This window comes from Xylaria bambusicola (genome assembly GCF_022495145.1).
Source record: "Xylaria bambusicola strain CBS 139988 unplaced genomic scaffold F5B22scaffold_4, whole genome shotgun sequence".
Classification (NCBI taxonomy): domain Eukaryota; kingdom Fungi; phylum Ascomycota; class Sordariomycetes; order Xylariales; family Xylariaceae; genus Xylaria; species Xylaria bambusicola.
Genome location: NW_025953557.1, coordinates 385,157 through 398,175, shown reverse-complemented (window position 1 = coordinate 398,175; position 13,019 = coordinate 385,157). Strand labels below are relative to the sequence as shown.

Genomic DNA, 13,019 nt, shown 5'->3' with positions numbered 1-13,019 from the left:
GTGTCTTGGCAGCCAGTTTGAAACATTGCCCCGGCGCTTATTGTTCTCTCGTCGCCTTGAATTGCCCACACAAGCGTTTACTATGTAAGATGAAGGAGAGACTATAGTATAAACGCCCGCATTCAAGGATGCGCCAGCTGTATTGGCGGCGCGTTCAAAGAACTCCTGCCAAGGTTTCTTAGAGTCGCATCTAATTCACCCATGAGTCCTTTGATAGGGCGTCGCAAATATGACTTAAAAACTTGCTGGCCTACTCCCACGGCCCTTCAGCCTTGGCCTGTTCAAGCCGTCTCTTTCATCTCTATCCTAGTTATCTGCTCTATAATGAGCATTTCGTTCCTTTCTCGCATTTATTGAAGATTTTGCCCGCTGTAGCAGGGCATTACTGTCATTTCCGCACATTCTTTTCTAGGCTTCAGGTTGAGCTGTTACCTTCACTTTTATTCGTTGAACGACTAAACCGCCCATTCTCGTTTCTTTGGGAGCCGTCCTTGATCGATCGGAACACTTGCCGCAACCTGTTCCCTTGCCTACCATCATTCCAAGATGAGATTGATTTCCACTCTCGGCTTAGCGACCTCTTTATTCGTGGTGGCCGATGCGCACACTCTATTCACAAGCCTTTACATCAATGATGTCAAGCAAGGGCAAGGTGACGGAACATGTGTTCGCCAGAATACCGATCTAGCGCACGGGAACTCACCCGTCGTCGATTTGTCAAGCAAGGACATGACCTGTGGCTTCAGCGGCACTACTCCAGTGAACTACACTTGCCCAGCACCTGCTGGGGCCAAGCTGACCTTCGAGTATCGACTGAACCCTGCCAGAGCTGGTAAAGGCTTTATTGACGAAAGCCAGTAAGTGATGTTCAATATGATTTGAGGTCCATCTAGGCCACCTCAGAAGTGCAGATGTTCCTCTCCAGGTTGGACTTGGGTCTGGGAGGCATTCTCGCACTTTTTTCAGATTATACTTAGTGAAGTGACGGCTAACACGAGTTACGACAGTAAGGGGCCTGCCGCAGTATACGCTAAACGGCTATCAAGTCCTGGCGAAGATGCCACGGGGCCTGGCTGGTTTAAACTTTGGGGCGAAGGTTATGACATGAAAGCCGATAAGTGGGCGACAGAGAAAATCATTGATGCCAATGGGTTGATCTCGATACAGATCCCTACCGCGTTACCAGCTGGGAACTACCTGTTCCGGCCCGAAGTCGTCGCCATGCATAACGTGACGCCAGAAGTCGAGCCCCAGTTTTACATTGGTTGCGCTCAGGTATTCGTCGAGAGTTCTGTAACTGGGGATCTAAATATTCCATCTGAGAAGAGCGTTAGCATACCAGGGTACTTGAAAAAAGACGACCCCTCGGTGATGTATAACATCTACTCTGATGAAGAATATTCGGATCCTAAGAAGCCATACCCCATGATGGGGCCGGAACCCTATGTGCCTGCTACCATCTTAAAAGCGTCGAGTGGCAAAGTGATACGCCAAGCCGAGGGCAATATCCCCGACTCCTGTCTCCTCCTTAACGCGAATTGGTGTGGCGTCGAAGTCCCCTCATACAAAAACAGTCTAACCGGTTGCTGGAACGCCGTCAAGGACTGCTGGAGCCAGGCAGACGCATGCTGGGCTCAGCAAATGCCATCTGGTGGGCGCAATTGTAAGGTATGGGGAGACAAATGTAAAGATATTGATGCACACTGTTCCGCGGAAGATTTTACCGGCCCGCCGGCATATGACCTGAAAAGCGACGATTACCCAGCACCGGGCCGAATCCCAGCCGCAATTAACGCGGAAGTTGTACCGCAAGATGCGCCATCGTCATCATCGAAAGTGGAGGGAACGACTCGCATCACGGTGACAAGCTCAGTGCCGGTCACGGTGACTGTAATTCCCACGCCGTCATCCTCGTCGTCCGCATCGCTTGAGCCTATCCCGGATTTCACACCGCGACCTTCTCAAACCCCCAAACCAAAGCCCCATTGTGGTGCGCAGAGACGCAGACGGGCGAGTAAGCCCCTGTAAGCCAGTCCAGCCATGATCGCCCTGGACTCGGGAGAGCGCATTATCTTGCAGGCTTTCTGATCTGGCAGAGGAGTTTGGACATCATAGGATTTAAGCATTTGTCCAGAAACCCAGGTGGACTAGGTTCCGGAGTTTATAAAGCATGTCGTTTTCAATTCTTGTATGTATATTTTCACATCGGCTTTACATAGTGGAGCGAGCATCTCCGTGATATCTTCATGTATTATATCTTATCAACAAACTGGTATCAGTAGTTCATTTTCAACGTTCATTATTCAACTTGTGACAATACCCTTAGCCCCTGCGCTCTGCAATGAGACTTCTTTGACTCTCATGAACCCTTCGTTCTACCCGAACCTACCCAACGTGAGCTGGTCACATGGTTTTGGCAATCAACGTACCATACCACCAATTTCCGATTACCGTCAGTACATAGCTCGCGAGCAATCTTGTCACCGATTTTATTACTAGCCTAGAAGCTACTTTGTATAAGGGTAGAGTAACTTTCAGACATTTAACCGGCCAGTCTCTGGGCCCCCTTGAACTTATTGCAGCAGCTCTTTTGGGTCTCATCAGAATAGGAAGCTAGACCCTGTTTCGCTAAGATCGAGACTGCCAAAGAGGCGGCTAACAAAACGTGGGGAAGGACACCGTTGCGAGTTGTAGCATGTGGAGCATGACGCCTATATATGCCATACCAACAAGAACCTTGTGCCGCCTACATCGCCTGGGAGAGGCACGCATCTCTGGAAGAGCTTTGATATACAAACATAGAAAAGGACTGAGACAAGATTCACAAGCTTATGGTATATTAGTTCGCCTGCTCGGTGACAGATTGCGTCATATTACCCGTCCTCAACTCATATATTCTAACTCTGTGATCCCAGGTCGATTGCGCCATGCGTTTTATCTGTTTCCTATCCTCGGCTTTGCCGCCACGCGGGCTCATGGCTCGCCGCCTTACAAGCGCTTAACAAGGAAAGGATTTCGCCTTTATCCTCTCTACAGTACTTGGCCTAAATGACAAGAGCATTTAACATCTCACAAATTAGCGTAACACTTTGACCTAAGAGTCAGCTTTCAAACAGCGAGAAGATCGATCTATGGGAACATTGCATGCCCCTCTTTGCGCCTAATTCAGAGCTTTTGTAGGTAGTTAGGTTGACAGCAAGGGAGACTTATTATATCGAGTCAGCAGATTTTTTATTCTACATTCTCGATATATCTATCGATATCCGCCGCGTGTAGGTACTTAGCAATAGCGAAAAGTCGTAGATTCTATGACACCCTCATTTTCTGCGCTATGGAACTCATTGGGTCCCGGCTGTTTCCCGTGACAGGTATTCAATTTTGTGACATAATCAGTAATGCGCTCTATATATCTTAGAATGAGGATGTGATTATGTTACAAGTTCTGTTGAGGAAGCTCCGGCACTGCCGTCAATGTATCTTGCATATCAGGTATGATATAGATAGCCTCACAATATTTGCCAAAACAGACAAATGATAGATACTAGTAACGTATATGTATTTATCTACACGGGAGTTTTCATAACTTTCTGTCCTAGACGTCTTGAGATGAGTTCGTTCTTTCATGTGTCATAATGTCAATCTCCGTGGTGATGAGTATCCCGCCAAGGTATAATTCGGAATTAGTGCGATACTGATCGAAGGCTCGTCTACCTTGCAACCTTGATGGTTCAGGATGTGCAAAGCATCTATCTTCAGCGCCACCTTTCGCTACTGTAGTCCCGGTATCAGATGCAGCTACATGGTCCGCTGTGCGTGATATATGTGACGCCGTACTGTTTGACCCGAGGCGTTGTAGGGAAGCAGTATTATTCGTCGTCTTCGATCGTATAGAGCGACAGAGTCCGCGTATTGAAGTTGCGTCCCGAAATATGACCGGGAACGTAGGAACGCAAAATACAATTTGCGCCGTTGAGACTTCTGCTAGACCCCACACACTATCCAAATCCCCGTAGTTAGTAATCACCTTCTAGAGAAGAGTCCCGAGTGTGCTAGAGGCAAAACATTATACGAATAGGATATGAACTCAAAGGGAACCTCTATTCCCTTCCATCGACACGCATGAAGAACGAAGAAAGACAAAACAATGAGAGGTCGCTAGAGGTATAACTAACATATATTGACTATATGCGAATGAGCTGTCTTGGGACATAGTGAGGTGGACAGCGGACGCCACACGCCCAGCTGCCCAAATACAAGCGCTACCGTAGTTCAAGAGTTAGTCTCATAGGTCGATGTGAAATGAGTGGATGTGAACAGGACGTACATTGCACCCCCAGAGAATACCACTGAGATACCAATTTTCTGTCTTGTGGCGAGTCTCAATTTCCAGATAATTCGCTGGGGTAAAAGGAGCATAAGAATATCCGACATCAAATGGAATGTTGTGATGAAAATATTGAAGGCGTCAAAATTGATGCATGTTCCAGGAAGATACCTGCGCCAGATTCGTTCGCGTGGTGTACAAGCGTACGTGATCGTAACGATCGTAGCGATATATAAAGACGTGTTGATTGCGATCATACTATAGCAGGTCCAATAGAACCCGCTTCGGTTTGACCTGACGACGAATACATGAGTCCATTCTAGTAAAATCGCTGCCTTTGCTAGAGCAAGTGTAACGCAAAAGAGTGTCGTCGAAAGGACATATGACTATTTCTAGTGAGTCATCGGGGGCCAACAACGAGGTTATCAAGTAGCACTGACGTGAAGAAACTCTTCTAAACCTCTGATGCGAAGGTCCCACTGGTGGACGAAGAATCCGGGGCCGTGTAGGACTGTGATCAAGATCCAAATTCCGGCAACGAAAAAGGGCTGGCGTTGTCAGTGACCAAGCCCGAAAGTAAAAGGTGACGGGGTCTGAGTACAAATGACAAAATACCAAGACCTAGATAGACGATCATTAGTATAGACGCAAAGTAAGTTGGGACAAGCCGGTTAGACACTAACAGTCTGCAAGATACACCTTTTTTGTGCAAAAGGCTTTAGAATAGACTCTTATAAAGAATGCGGACGTTGTTATGACAAAGCTCGCAGAAATAATTGCAATTGCTAATGGATTATTATTTGGTGGGTTATCGAAGCTGGGGACAATACCGAGAGGGGGAAGTGCGGCAGGCTTGTCCCTTATTTTGTCAATGTAATTGTCAGGCATATTGAAGTTCATTGAGTTGGTGTGAATCTAACGTGAGCAGAGAGTAAAGAAGCTGAAGCCTTAGGGAGTAATGTTCTTTCTAACTACACTGCCAGCGATACTGAATTTAGGGAAAAGGACTCGAAGACGTGAAGTAGTGTTGCTTGTAAGATAAATCTCATTCGCAAAAGAAAAATATTTTCCAATAAGTGGAAAACAAGGGACTGAACCGGACCTGCTGGTATGATATAGTTGATGCTATTTTGGACATTTGGCGCTGCCATGATACAAAGGCTCATCATTTAGGGAGGCTAGGGGTGAATTATGATAAACAATCGTCCTCCATTGATCGCACCTTAAAAACAGGGCCTCATCATTTAGTAGTATTATAGTGATAGAGAGTGCTGGTCCACCTGAGAGTTTGACATGCCAAGTAACAATAGACACCAGTCGTTGGCAGCTAAGAGAGATGAAAAAGATGTAGCCTGTAGTCACTTAGAATGTATCTAGTGCATAGAACAAGGAAAGGCCATCAGATCTCATCCCATGTTGAGAAACATGTACTTGAGAGGCAAATACAAATGCGGCTGTCAACGATCTCAAGGGAGTTGGGTGACAAACAAACAAACACAATGTGCAAGGCACCCTAGTCCCAACACTCCGATTTGCAATATTTCCAGTATACGAAGTCAGGGCGACAGTACTGCGGACCTCGGGTTCCCTTGTGTAGAAGACAAGGTATTAATATTGTTTGATTCGATGCAAGTTGATCCTGGCCCTTGGTGGCGAGATTAAGTTCTGGGGCTGGTGAATAATAGCGCGTTGCTAAAGTGCCTTAACGCAATATTAGGAACTCAGTACCTGGATCATTGTGGGAAAAGTATGGGATCGCACCTAGTCGCCGCCAATATTTGCCCTTTCTCCTCCTGTCTTCGCTCTCTCTTATCACTCATTATTATGATCCATCATCTTGGAGGAGGCCAATGACGCTAAGTTCTTGGACCCAGTGATCATGGAGACTCCACGCTCAAAGCCGCCTGCTGACGTTTCCCTCCAGGATGATATATTCTCTGTATCCCGCCGCCACAGTCGACCCTAGCTGGCGACACCTGCATCACGAAGCCCTTGAAGGCCTTGGCCCCTGCCAAATACCTAAAGAATATATAGTCCCATCTTGAAGCTGATAACTTGTGTCTAACCTAGCCCTAAACTCTTGGTACACACAAGGTAACAGAGTACGACGTCACAAGTCAAGATCAGGAACATGTCTTCCGTAAACAGCGCTGTATCTTCCGAAAAGCCCACGATACAATATCGTAAAGCTCGCAGATATGCTCTCGTGCACGGCGGCGTGTGGACATCCGCTTCTTTCGGTGGCGGTGCTTTGGTGTTGCCGAAATGTAAGGCGAACTGCATATTCAGCTTGTATGCGTGTGACAGAAACACACAGTTACACTCATTGTATAACCTTATAAGCCCAAGCCGTGTTCTAAATTATATTGACACCTATCCGATCCGAGAGAGCTTGTACTCCTATTGCTAGTAATATATAAGGTATGCCCTGCTGGCTTTTTCCTCAAACTGTCACAGTATCATAGTTAAGTGTAGGGAGGCAGGGTCTCAATCTAATAACGTCGTTTACCTTTTAATAACGTACCGGCTTAGTACTACACTCCTATTCTGTTCCATCACACAAACTCCCAAAGTCGATACATAAACAACTCATCATATTTCCATCACCCACGGAACGGCAGTGTATTACAACATATGTAACACTATGTTGTGCTGGTAGCAAGCTCTTGAGCCCATGCCGCCAATCCTCCTTAACATGGCATCGAGGCCAGGTACGGGAGGAGCTTACCAAAAACTGCGCTGCAAGCTCGCCTTTTGCTACACATGTTAATAACGACACCATTAGACAATACGTAGTCTAGCGGTTACTATATGTCTCCGCCTGAGTGTGACACCTTCGGGTCGGCTTAGCGAAGCCGCAGATGTACCCTTCTCCATCAGCCGCGCCGTGTGCGATGGTTTCTCCGTGCGCAAGTTACCTCTCTTCGCCATGCACTACACCTCTGTGTGTGGGAATATGCTGGTCAAGTTCACCCTGCGTTGGTGTGTTACCGGGCATTTGCTTTCCTCTGCCCAGCATCCCACCCCTTTGCGGTGTGGGAGGTAATGAACCCGAATAAACACCACAGGCTAGACGAGGTCGCTTTCTGCTACTGTGTTACTAACCGGCAAACGTTCAAACTCATTAGACGACGGCTACGGACAATCTTCGCCATTATCGGTGGTAATAGCACGCTACGTTTATGACAGCGCGTGCCCTCCTCCCACATTAACATCATCAAGCATCCCTCATGCCACATAAATATCAGCCAATAACCACCCACTAATACACGCATACAAGCTTAACATGTAGTTTGACACACACTCCGATTGCTAGGTAACATGCAGGACAATAATGAAAGCAAAGTTATACAGACTTCGTTTCATGAAACAAACCAACAAGACCTAGGTGGTCAGGGCTGGCAGACCAGTTGTATATAAAATCAAGCCATGCCCCCAAGCCCAAGAAAAATTTAGTTGGTCAAGGATTTTTCCACCCCTAGCAGATCGTCACGTTGTGAATAGCTTCAATTCTAACCCCAGATCTCTACCCCTGTTATACCCGCAGAACCCCTCTCCCTCCTTCCCCCCGACACCACAACACTTATACAACACGCTCTTGGCTTCACGCCTTCCTCACGCATCATGTCGGGCTCAAAGGAGTCTGTTTCGCCCGCTACTAACAATGCACCGGTTGTTGTTGGCCTTTATGGCATCCCGGGTTCCGGAAAAACATTTCTGCTGCACCAGCTAAAGCGAGAACTTGGACAAGAGCACTTCGAGTTCTATGAAGGATCTGAAATAATTGCTTCTCTTGTGCCTGGCGGACTCGACGGCTTTCGTGAAATGACGGAGCAAGACAAGCTCATCTGCCGACAACGTGCTATCAACACCATTCGAGAACAATGTCTGCGCAGTGGAAAGGTTGGAGTCGTTACCGGACACTTTATGTTCTGGCGAGAAGAGGAGGATGCTGGCCAGCCGGTTTATACTTCATCGGATATGGATGTATATACTCACATCCTCTACTTGGACGTTCCCGCAGAGCTTATTGCGCAACGTCGTCGGGATGACACCAAGAGGGCCCGTCCGGCCACTTCCGTTACTCACTTACGCAAGTGGCAAGATACCGAGAAGACCCAACTACGCCATCTCTGTCGGGAAAACCGCATCTTGTTCGGTGTCCTATCCGTACAGAGAACGCTAGTATACAAGGCATCGGCATTTCTACACGACTTTAGGCTACATACCGAGGCGTACAACATGTCCTCCGCGGAGGGAAGACTGGAGGAGATTCTTAGCGCTGATAATAAATCGCTCCAGATGATGCTAGTGCTCGACGCAGATCGAACATTAGCTGCTGAAGACACCGGCGAGCTATTCTGGGCGCCAGATAAACGCAACACGCGTGCGCTCAAAGACTTGTTTGGCAGTTCGCTAGGGTACTCGTACACGGCCTTCCGCCAAGCTACATTGCTGTACGAAGAGAATGCGGAAGAAAGCGACTTTGACGCCCTCTGTACCATCGCGGCATCAGCAGTCCATGTACATCCCGAATTTTCCGCGCTATTGCGGCTCGTGGCTAAACAAGACCACGTGGGCGCAGTGGTTGTGACATGCGGGCTGCGCGCCATCTGGGAGAAAGTCCTAGAGAGGGAAGGCCTATCTCAAACAGTCAAAGTTATCGGTGGCGGACGTATTGCCGACAGCTTGGTGGTGAACGACACGGTGAAGGCCGGTATTGTATCTCGCCTGAAAGACACCCATCACATGCATGTGGTGGCATTTGGCGATAGCCCACTCGACATACCCATGCTCGTCGCCGCTGACCAAGCCATTGTGGTCGTCGGCGAGGAAGCTACTAGGAGTAAGACCATGGACGCGGTTCTACAAGAAGCCATGAAGCGCGATGGTTTTCGACCACGCCAAGTTCTACTGCCTGGCCATGCCAGCCCCCGGCTAGACACTGCCAGCCTCCCAATAGTCTCGCTCGACGACGACGAATTCACCAACTTGATCCCCTTCACCCACCATCAGCAACAACCTACGCCTAGTCCCGTAGTTCTTCACGCGACAACCAAGAATGCAGCGAAACTCCTCATGACGCCAACGCGCGACGCCAATATAAACGGCCCTGCCTTGCGAGAAGCACATCGCCGCATTGGGTGGTACCTAGCCACCGAGTTCCTGACGGAAGTAGTCGGTTTGGAGGAATACGCAATCCCCCATGTCCAAGGCCACCAGACCAGCGGTTTCCGTCTTCGCGACGAGCAGCGCACCTCTATCGTCGCGCTGATGCGTGGCGGGGAGCCAATGGCCTTTGGTGTCAGCGATGCCTTGCCGCAAGCCATGTTCATCCACGCCAAAGACCCCAAAGACGTGCTCGCCCAGCATTTAGAGGGACGGCAGACTGTCATCCTGGTGGACTCGGTGGTGAACAGCGGGAAGTTGGTAGTCCAGTTCGTGCAACATGTCCGCGCCATCTCCTCTGAGATTCGCATCGTCGTTGTCGCGGGTGTTGTCCAGGCTCAATCTGTTCAGGGTAAAGCTGACCTTGCCCGCACCCTTGCGCGCGATGGCAATATCCATCTTATTGCGCTGCGTCTCTCTGATAACAAGTTCACTGGCAAGGGGGCTACGGACACCGGCAACCGGCTGTTTAATTCAACTTGTCTCTGTTAACTACGTACGTTGGGGAGGAGATTAGTTACGATGGGCTGTAGATTTTCTTAGTCTTAGGGAAAAAATAAATAAAAGTTACTGCGACATGCTGCCTTCTGTGTTAACAATCTTAGTTCAAGTTAACGCCGGGGTTTGTACCTACTTCTAGTGAGGTGACTAGATTGCTATAGGACTCATAAGACTACCACACATCATCGTCCGTAAATTCCCTTATAATTAGATCCACCTGCTTACAGTGACCACAAAACTCCCTGAAAGAGATAGATGGAGAAATAAACAGTTCAGGATCGTAGTCTGATACATCATTATGAAAAGGTAAGTTAGCGAAGCTAGAAGGCAATACATAAGGTAGTTCTTCCTACGGCGTTGATGGATTAGGGGCAGTGATGTATTTCCAGTCCGCTCTAAGATAGGGGCGAAATGTAAGCCATAATACACGCGTAAAGCCTATACATTAAACATACTACAGTAAAACGTTGGAAAAGCATGAGATCCCGTGATAGTAACGACAGTGTGTGATTCCGAGCTGCTCAGCTTCGATATCCTCGCCGTCCAGGAACTATGGAGAAATCCGTTTTAAACCACAATCCAATCCCGCCTTTTTCGCCGTTAACAACAGCGAGGCTATCATTCGCTGTCGCTCTGATCTTCTGCTTGGCATGCAGATTTCAGCTCGCTTGTACTCGACAGTGTTGTAATACCAGAGGACAAGAAACGGCGCAAAGGAAAACCGAAGGCCGGTAAGTAAAAGCGAGTCGTGGTTAAGTCTGCGGATTTATAAGAGCCATGTCGGCGAAATAACCAGGTCGAGGGCTAGCACCACCATTACTTGGGTAGTGAGAACGTACTCATTTCGGACCATTCCACAATGCACCCAGTAGGTAGTCAACATTAAGCACCACACGACCCCGCGAATATGCGCGCATGGCCCCAAAGCGTACAGTGCAGCAAATGCTGGGCTTCCCCAACGACGCGCTCATTCAATTTCTAGCAGAGACACGCGGTCCACAAGAGAGGTTTGATATCGATAGCATCTCAGACCGGAAGACCGCGGCCAAGGCAGACTGAAGTGAGTAGACACTGTTCCACCCGCAGTACCGCGCTCCGGGCTAAAAGGAGTGCGCAGCGTCGTCCATCATCAGGCTCAGACCACCCACGTCTTGGATATCTCTCAGCTCTTAGACAAGCTCATCGATATTCCCCCAAAGGAGGAAATAGCATCAAGAAAATCTACAATCGCGATTAGCCTCCTATGCTGGACGCTCGCCATCACTGCTTCTACAGCCCGGCGCGGCTAAGGAGCACCAAATCCGGATCGCTGTGCATGTAAACAGAGTCCTGGTCAATACAAAAGGGGTGCGTTGCCGAGGCCCGTGCTAAGTCGTATTTAGCTGCTTGGGTTTTGTTTCTCCCTCCCTCCAGTCTCCTTCTCCTTTACAGCGCACGTTATACTACAGCTTGCACACCATCCACACCACAATCGCCCTAACGAGCAGAGCTACTTGCATCAGCAAATGGAGCAACAGATGGCAAGTCTGGCGCGATACCAGATATCTAGCTTCTTTGAAAGGAACACCCCTATCAATCAACAGGAGTGCAATGAATGTGCAGGAAGAATTACAGGCGAAGTCGTTACTCCAACGCCTGTCCAGGGCGGGAGTAGCTACACTGTAGCCACCGAGACGTGCATTGTCCAGTTTCGTGACAAAGACTCCCCTTTCGACTTGGACTTTGTCCGCTACATCGAACAGGCCTACAAGGGCTTCACGCCGCTACATGAGGGCTTTGGCCAACTGGGCCACCTTCACGTGTACAGGATGACCAACATGGGCGGCATCTCGATGTATCTCGCGCGGGATGCGCTGCATAGGGATGACTTCCACCTCCTTGACACAACTATCCAGAGCTTGTCTATGTGCGTCTTCACTGGCGTTTGGCCTCGAGGAGATCGTACAGCTAACCGATGATTCAGGTTTTTTGCCTCCGCCTGGCACAACACACCGGCCCAGATGCCACGAAAAGATCCGAGTGTTTTATCACGCGAGTACCTCGAGAAACTCACGATGCTTAAGGATGGGTTGCCCATACGCTTCCGCAAGACTCTGGAGTACGTCATCTCACAACTCCCGCGGCTTTTTGCAGAGGACTGGCTGCAGGTGCCCAACCATGTCGAGCTCCTGGAGAACAACATCCATGTGGACCCAGAGACAGGCATGGTTACAGGAGTCTGCGACTGGCCGGAGGCGGAGATTGGCCCGTTTGGGATGTCCCTTGGAGGTCTCGAGACCTTGCTCGGGATCAACAGGGTGAAAAGGGGCTTTTGCTACCATCCCAAGCAGCAATACCTACGCGGCCTGTTCCATCGGAGCCTCGAGCAAGCCATGGGATTCGCCTCGGCCGACAGCCGCGAGCGCATGCGTGTTGCGATCTTGATTGGTCTCTTTCTGGCTAATGGCTTCGCATATAAGGAGGATGGATCCCAGGTTCCCGCGGGAGAAGGATCCTCGGACTTGGCGTATCTTGACGTGGTCCTTCCCCAGCTTGGGGGCCTGGATTCTGTCAAATTTTGAATATGGGAGCTTCTGTTGTATTGTTCTGGAGAGCCCCTTCGTCCTCTAGCGCGCGAATATTATACAGTTCTGTGACTGCGCCCATCCACGTATCTTATCAATCGCTTATCTCGCTCGTACCTCGCGAGCTTCACTTATAGCGCTGACGCGCTATGTCTAACACTGCCCACGGCCTTCGCTCGGCACTCGGTCAAAGCCGACGGCAACGTTATAGGCATTAAGCGGTCCAAAACAGACAGACTTATAAAAAAAATTTATAATTTAACTAATATATTAACAAAGAAATTTAATTCAAGCAAATTCGCGTATTAAAAAAATAAAAGCTAATATTTGTTTCGGCTCGTACGCACTTGGTCAAGATGAACAAGAAGTTAAAGTAGTGAAGAAAGTCTGATATATCGCATATTAAGGGCGAAACACAGCAGTGGCCCGATAACCCCTACCTCTTTCATCCTCCAGTTCCG

The 13,019-nt window shown here is 48.8% G+C and overlaps 4 protein-coding genes across 4 annotated transcripts; 3 read left to right on the top strand and 1 right to left on the bottom strand.

Moving 5' to 3' along the window:
- The first annotated feature begins 452 nt into the window (after positions 1-452).
- On the top strand, positions 453-2,109 carry F5B22DRAFT_340079 (lytic polysaccharide monooxygenase). The gene is made up of 2 exons (XM_047970878.1): positions 453-857; positions 1,008-2,109. Exons 1-2 carry the CDS (start codon positions 547-549, stop codon positions 2,026-2,028), a joined length of 1,332 nt encoding a protein of 443 aa, XP_047834782.1. The 5' UTR covers positions 453-546; the 3' UTR covers positions 2,029-2,109.
- A 1,483-nt stretch (positions 2,110-3,592) lies between these two features.
- On the bottom strand, positions 3,593-5,212 carry F5B22DRAFT_642436 (uncharacterized protein; the record flags this gene model as incomplete). The annotated part of the gene is made up of 6 exons (XM_047978123.1): positions 3,593-3,995; positions 4,173-4,259; positions 4,325-4,710; positions 4,765-4,872; positions 4,926-4,945; positions 5,008-5,212. 6 exons carry the CDS (start codon positions 5,210-5,212, stop codon positions 3,593-3,595), a joined length of 1,209 nt encoding a protein of 402 aa, XP_047834781.1.
- Positions 5,213-7,891: 2,679 nt separating this feature from the next.
- F5B22DRAFT_658261 (uracil phosphoribosyltransferase-domain-containing protein) lies at positions 7,892-9,985 on the top strand (the record flags this gene model as incomplete). Its single annotated transcript, XM_047980110.1, has 1 exon — positions 7,892-9,985. The coding sequence occupies exon 1, from the start codon at positions 7,949-7,951 to the stop codon at positions 9,983-9,985; it is 2,037 nt and encodes a 678-aa protein (XP_047834780.1). The 5' UTR covers positions 7,892-7,948.
- A 1,514-nt stretch (positions 9,986-11,499) lies between these two features.
- On the top strand, positions 11,500-12,555 carry F5B22DRAFT_642434 (uncharacterized protein; the record flags this gene model as incomplete). Its single annotated transcript, XM_047978122.1, has 2 exons — positions 11,500-11,900; positions 11,958-12,555. The coding sequence occupies 2 exons, from the start codon at positions 11,500-11,502 to the stop codon at positions 12,553-12,555; spliced, it is 999 nt and encodes a 332-aa protein (XP_047834779.1).
- Positions 12,556-13,019: the final 464 nt, after the last annotated feature.

What these genes read in the sequence shown, in the direction of transcription:
- F5B22DRAFT_340079 (XM_047970878.1), top strand. Translation starts at nt 547, where the DNA reads ATGAGATTGATTTCCACTCTCGGCTTAGCGACCTCTTTATTCGTGGTG. An exon ending in GGCTTTATTGACGAAAGCCA is followed by an intron (nt 858 to 1,007) that starts GTAAGTGATGTT and finishes GAGTTACGACAG; the next exon opens with TAAGGGGCCTGCCGCAGTAT.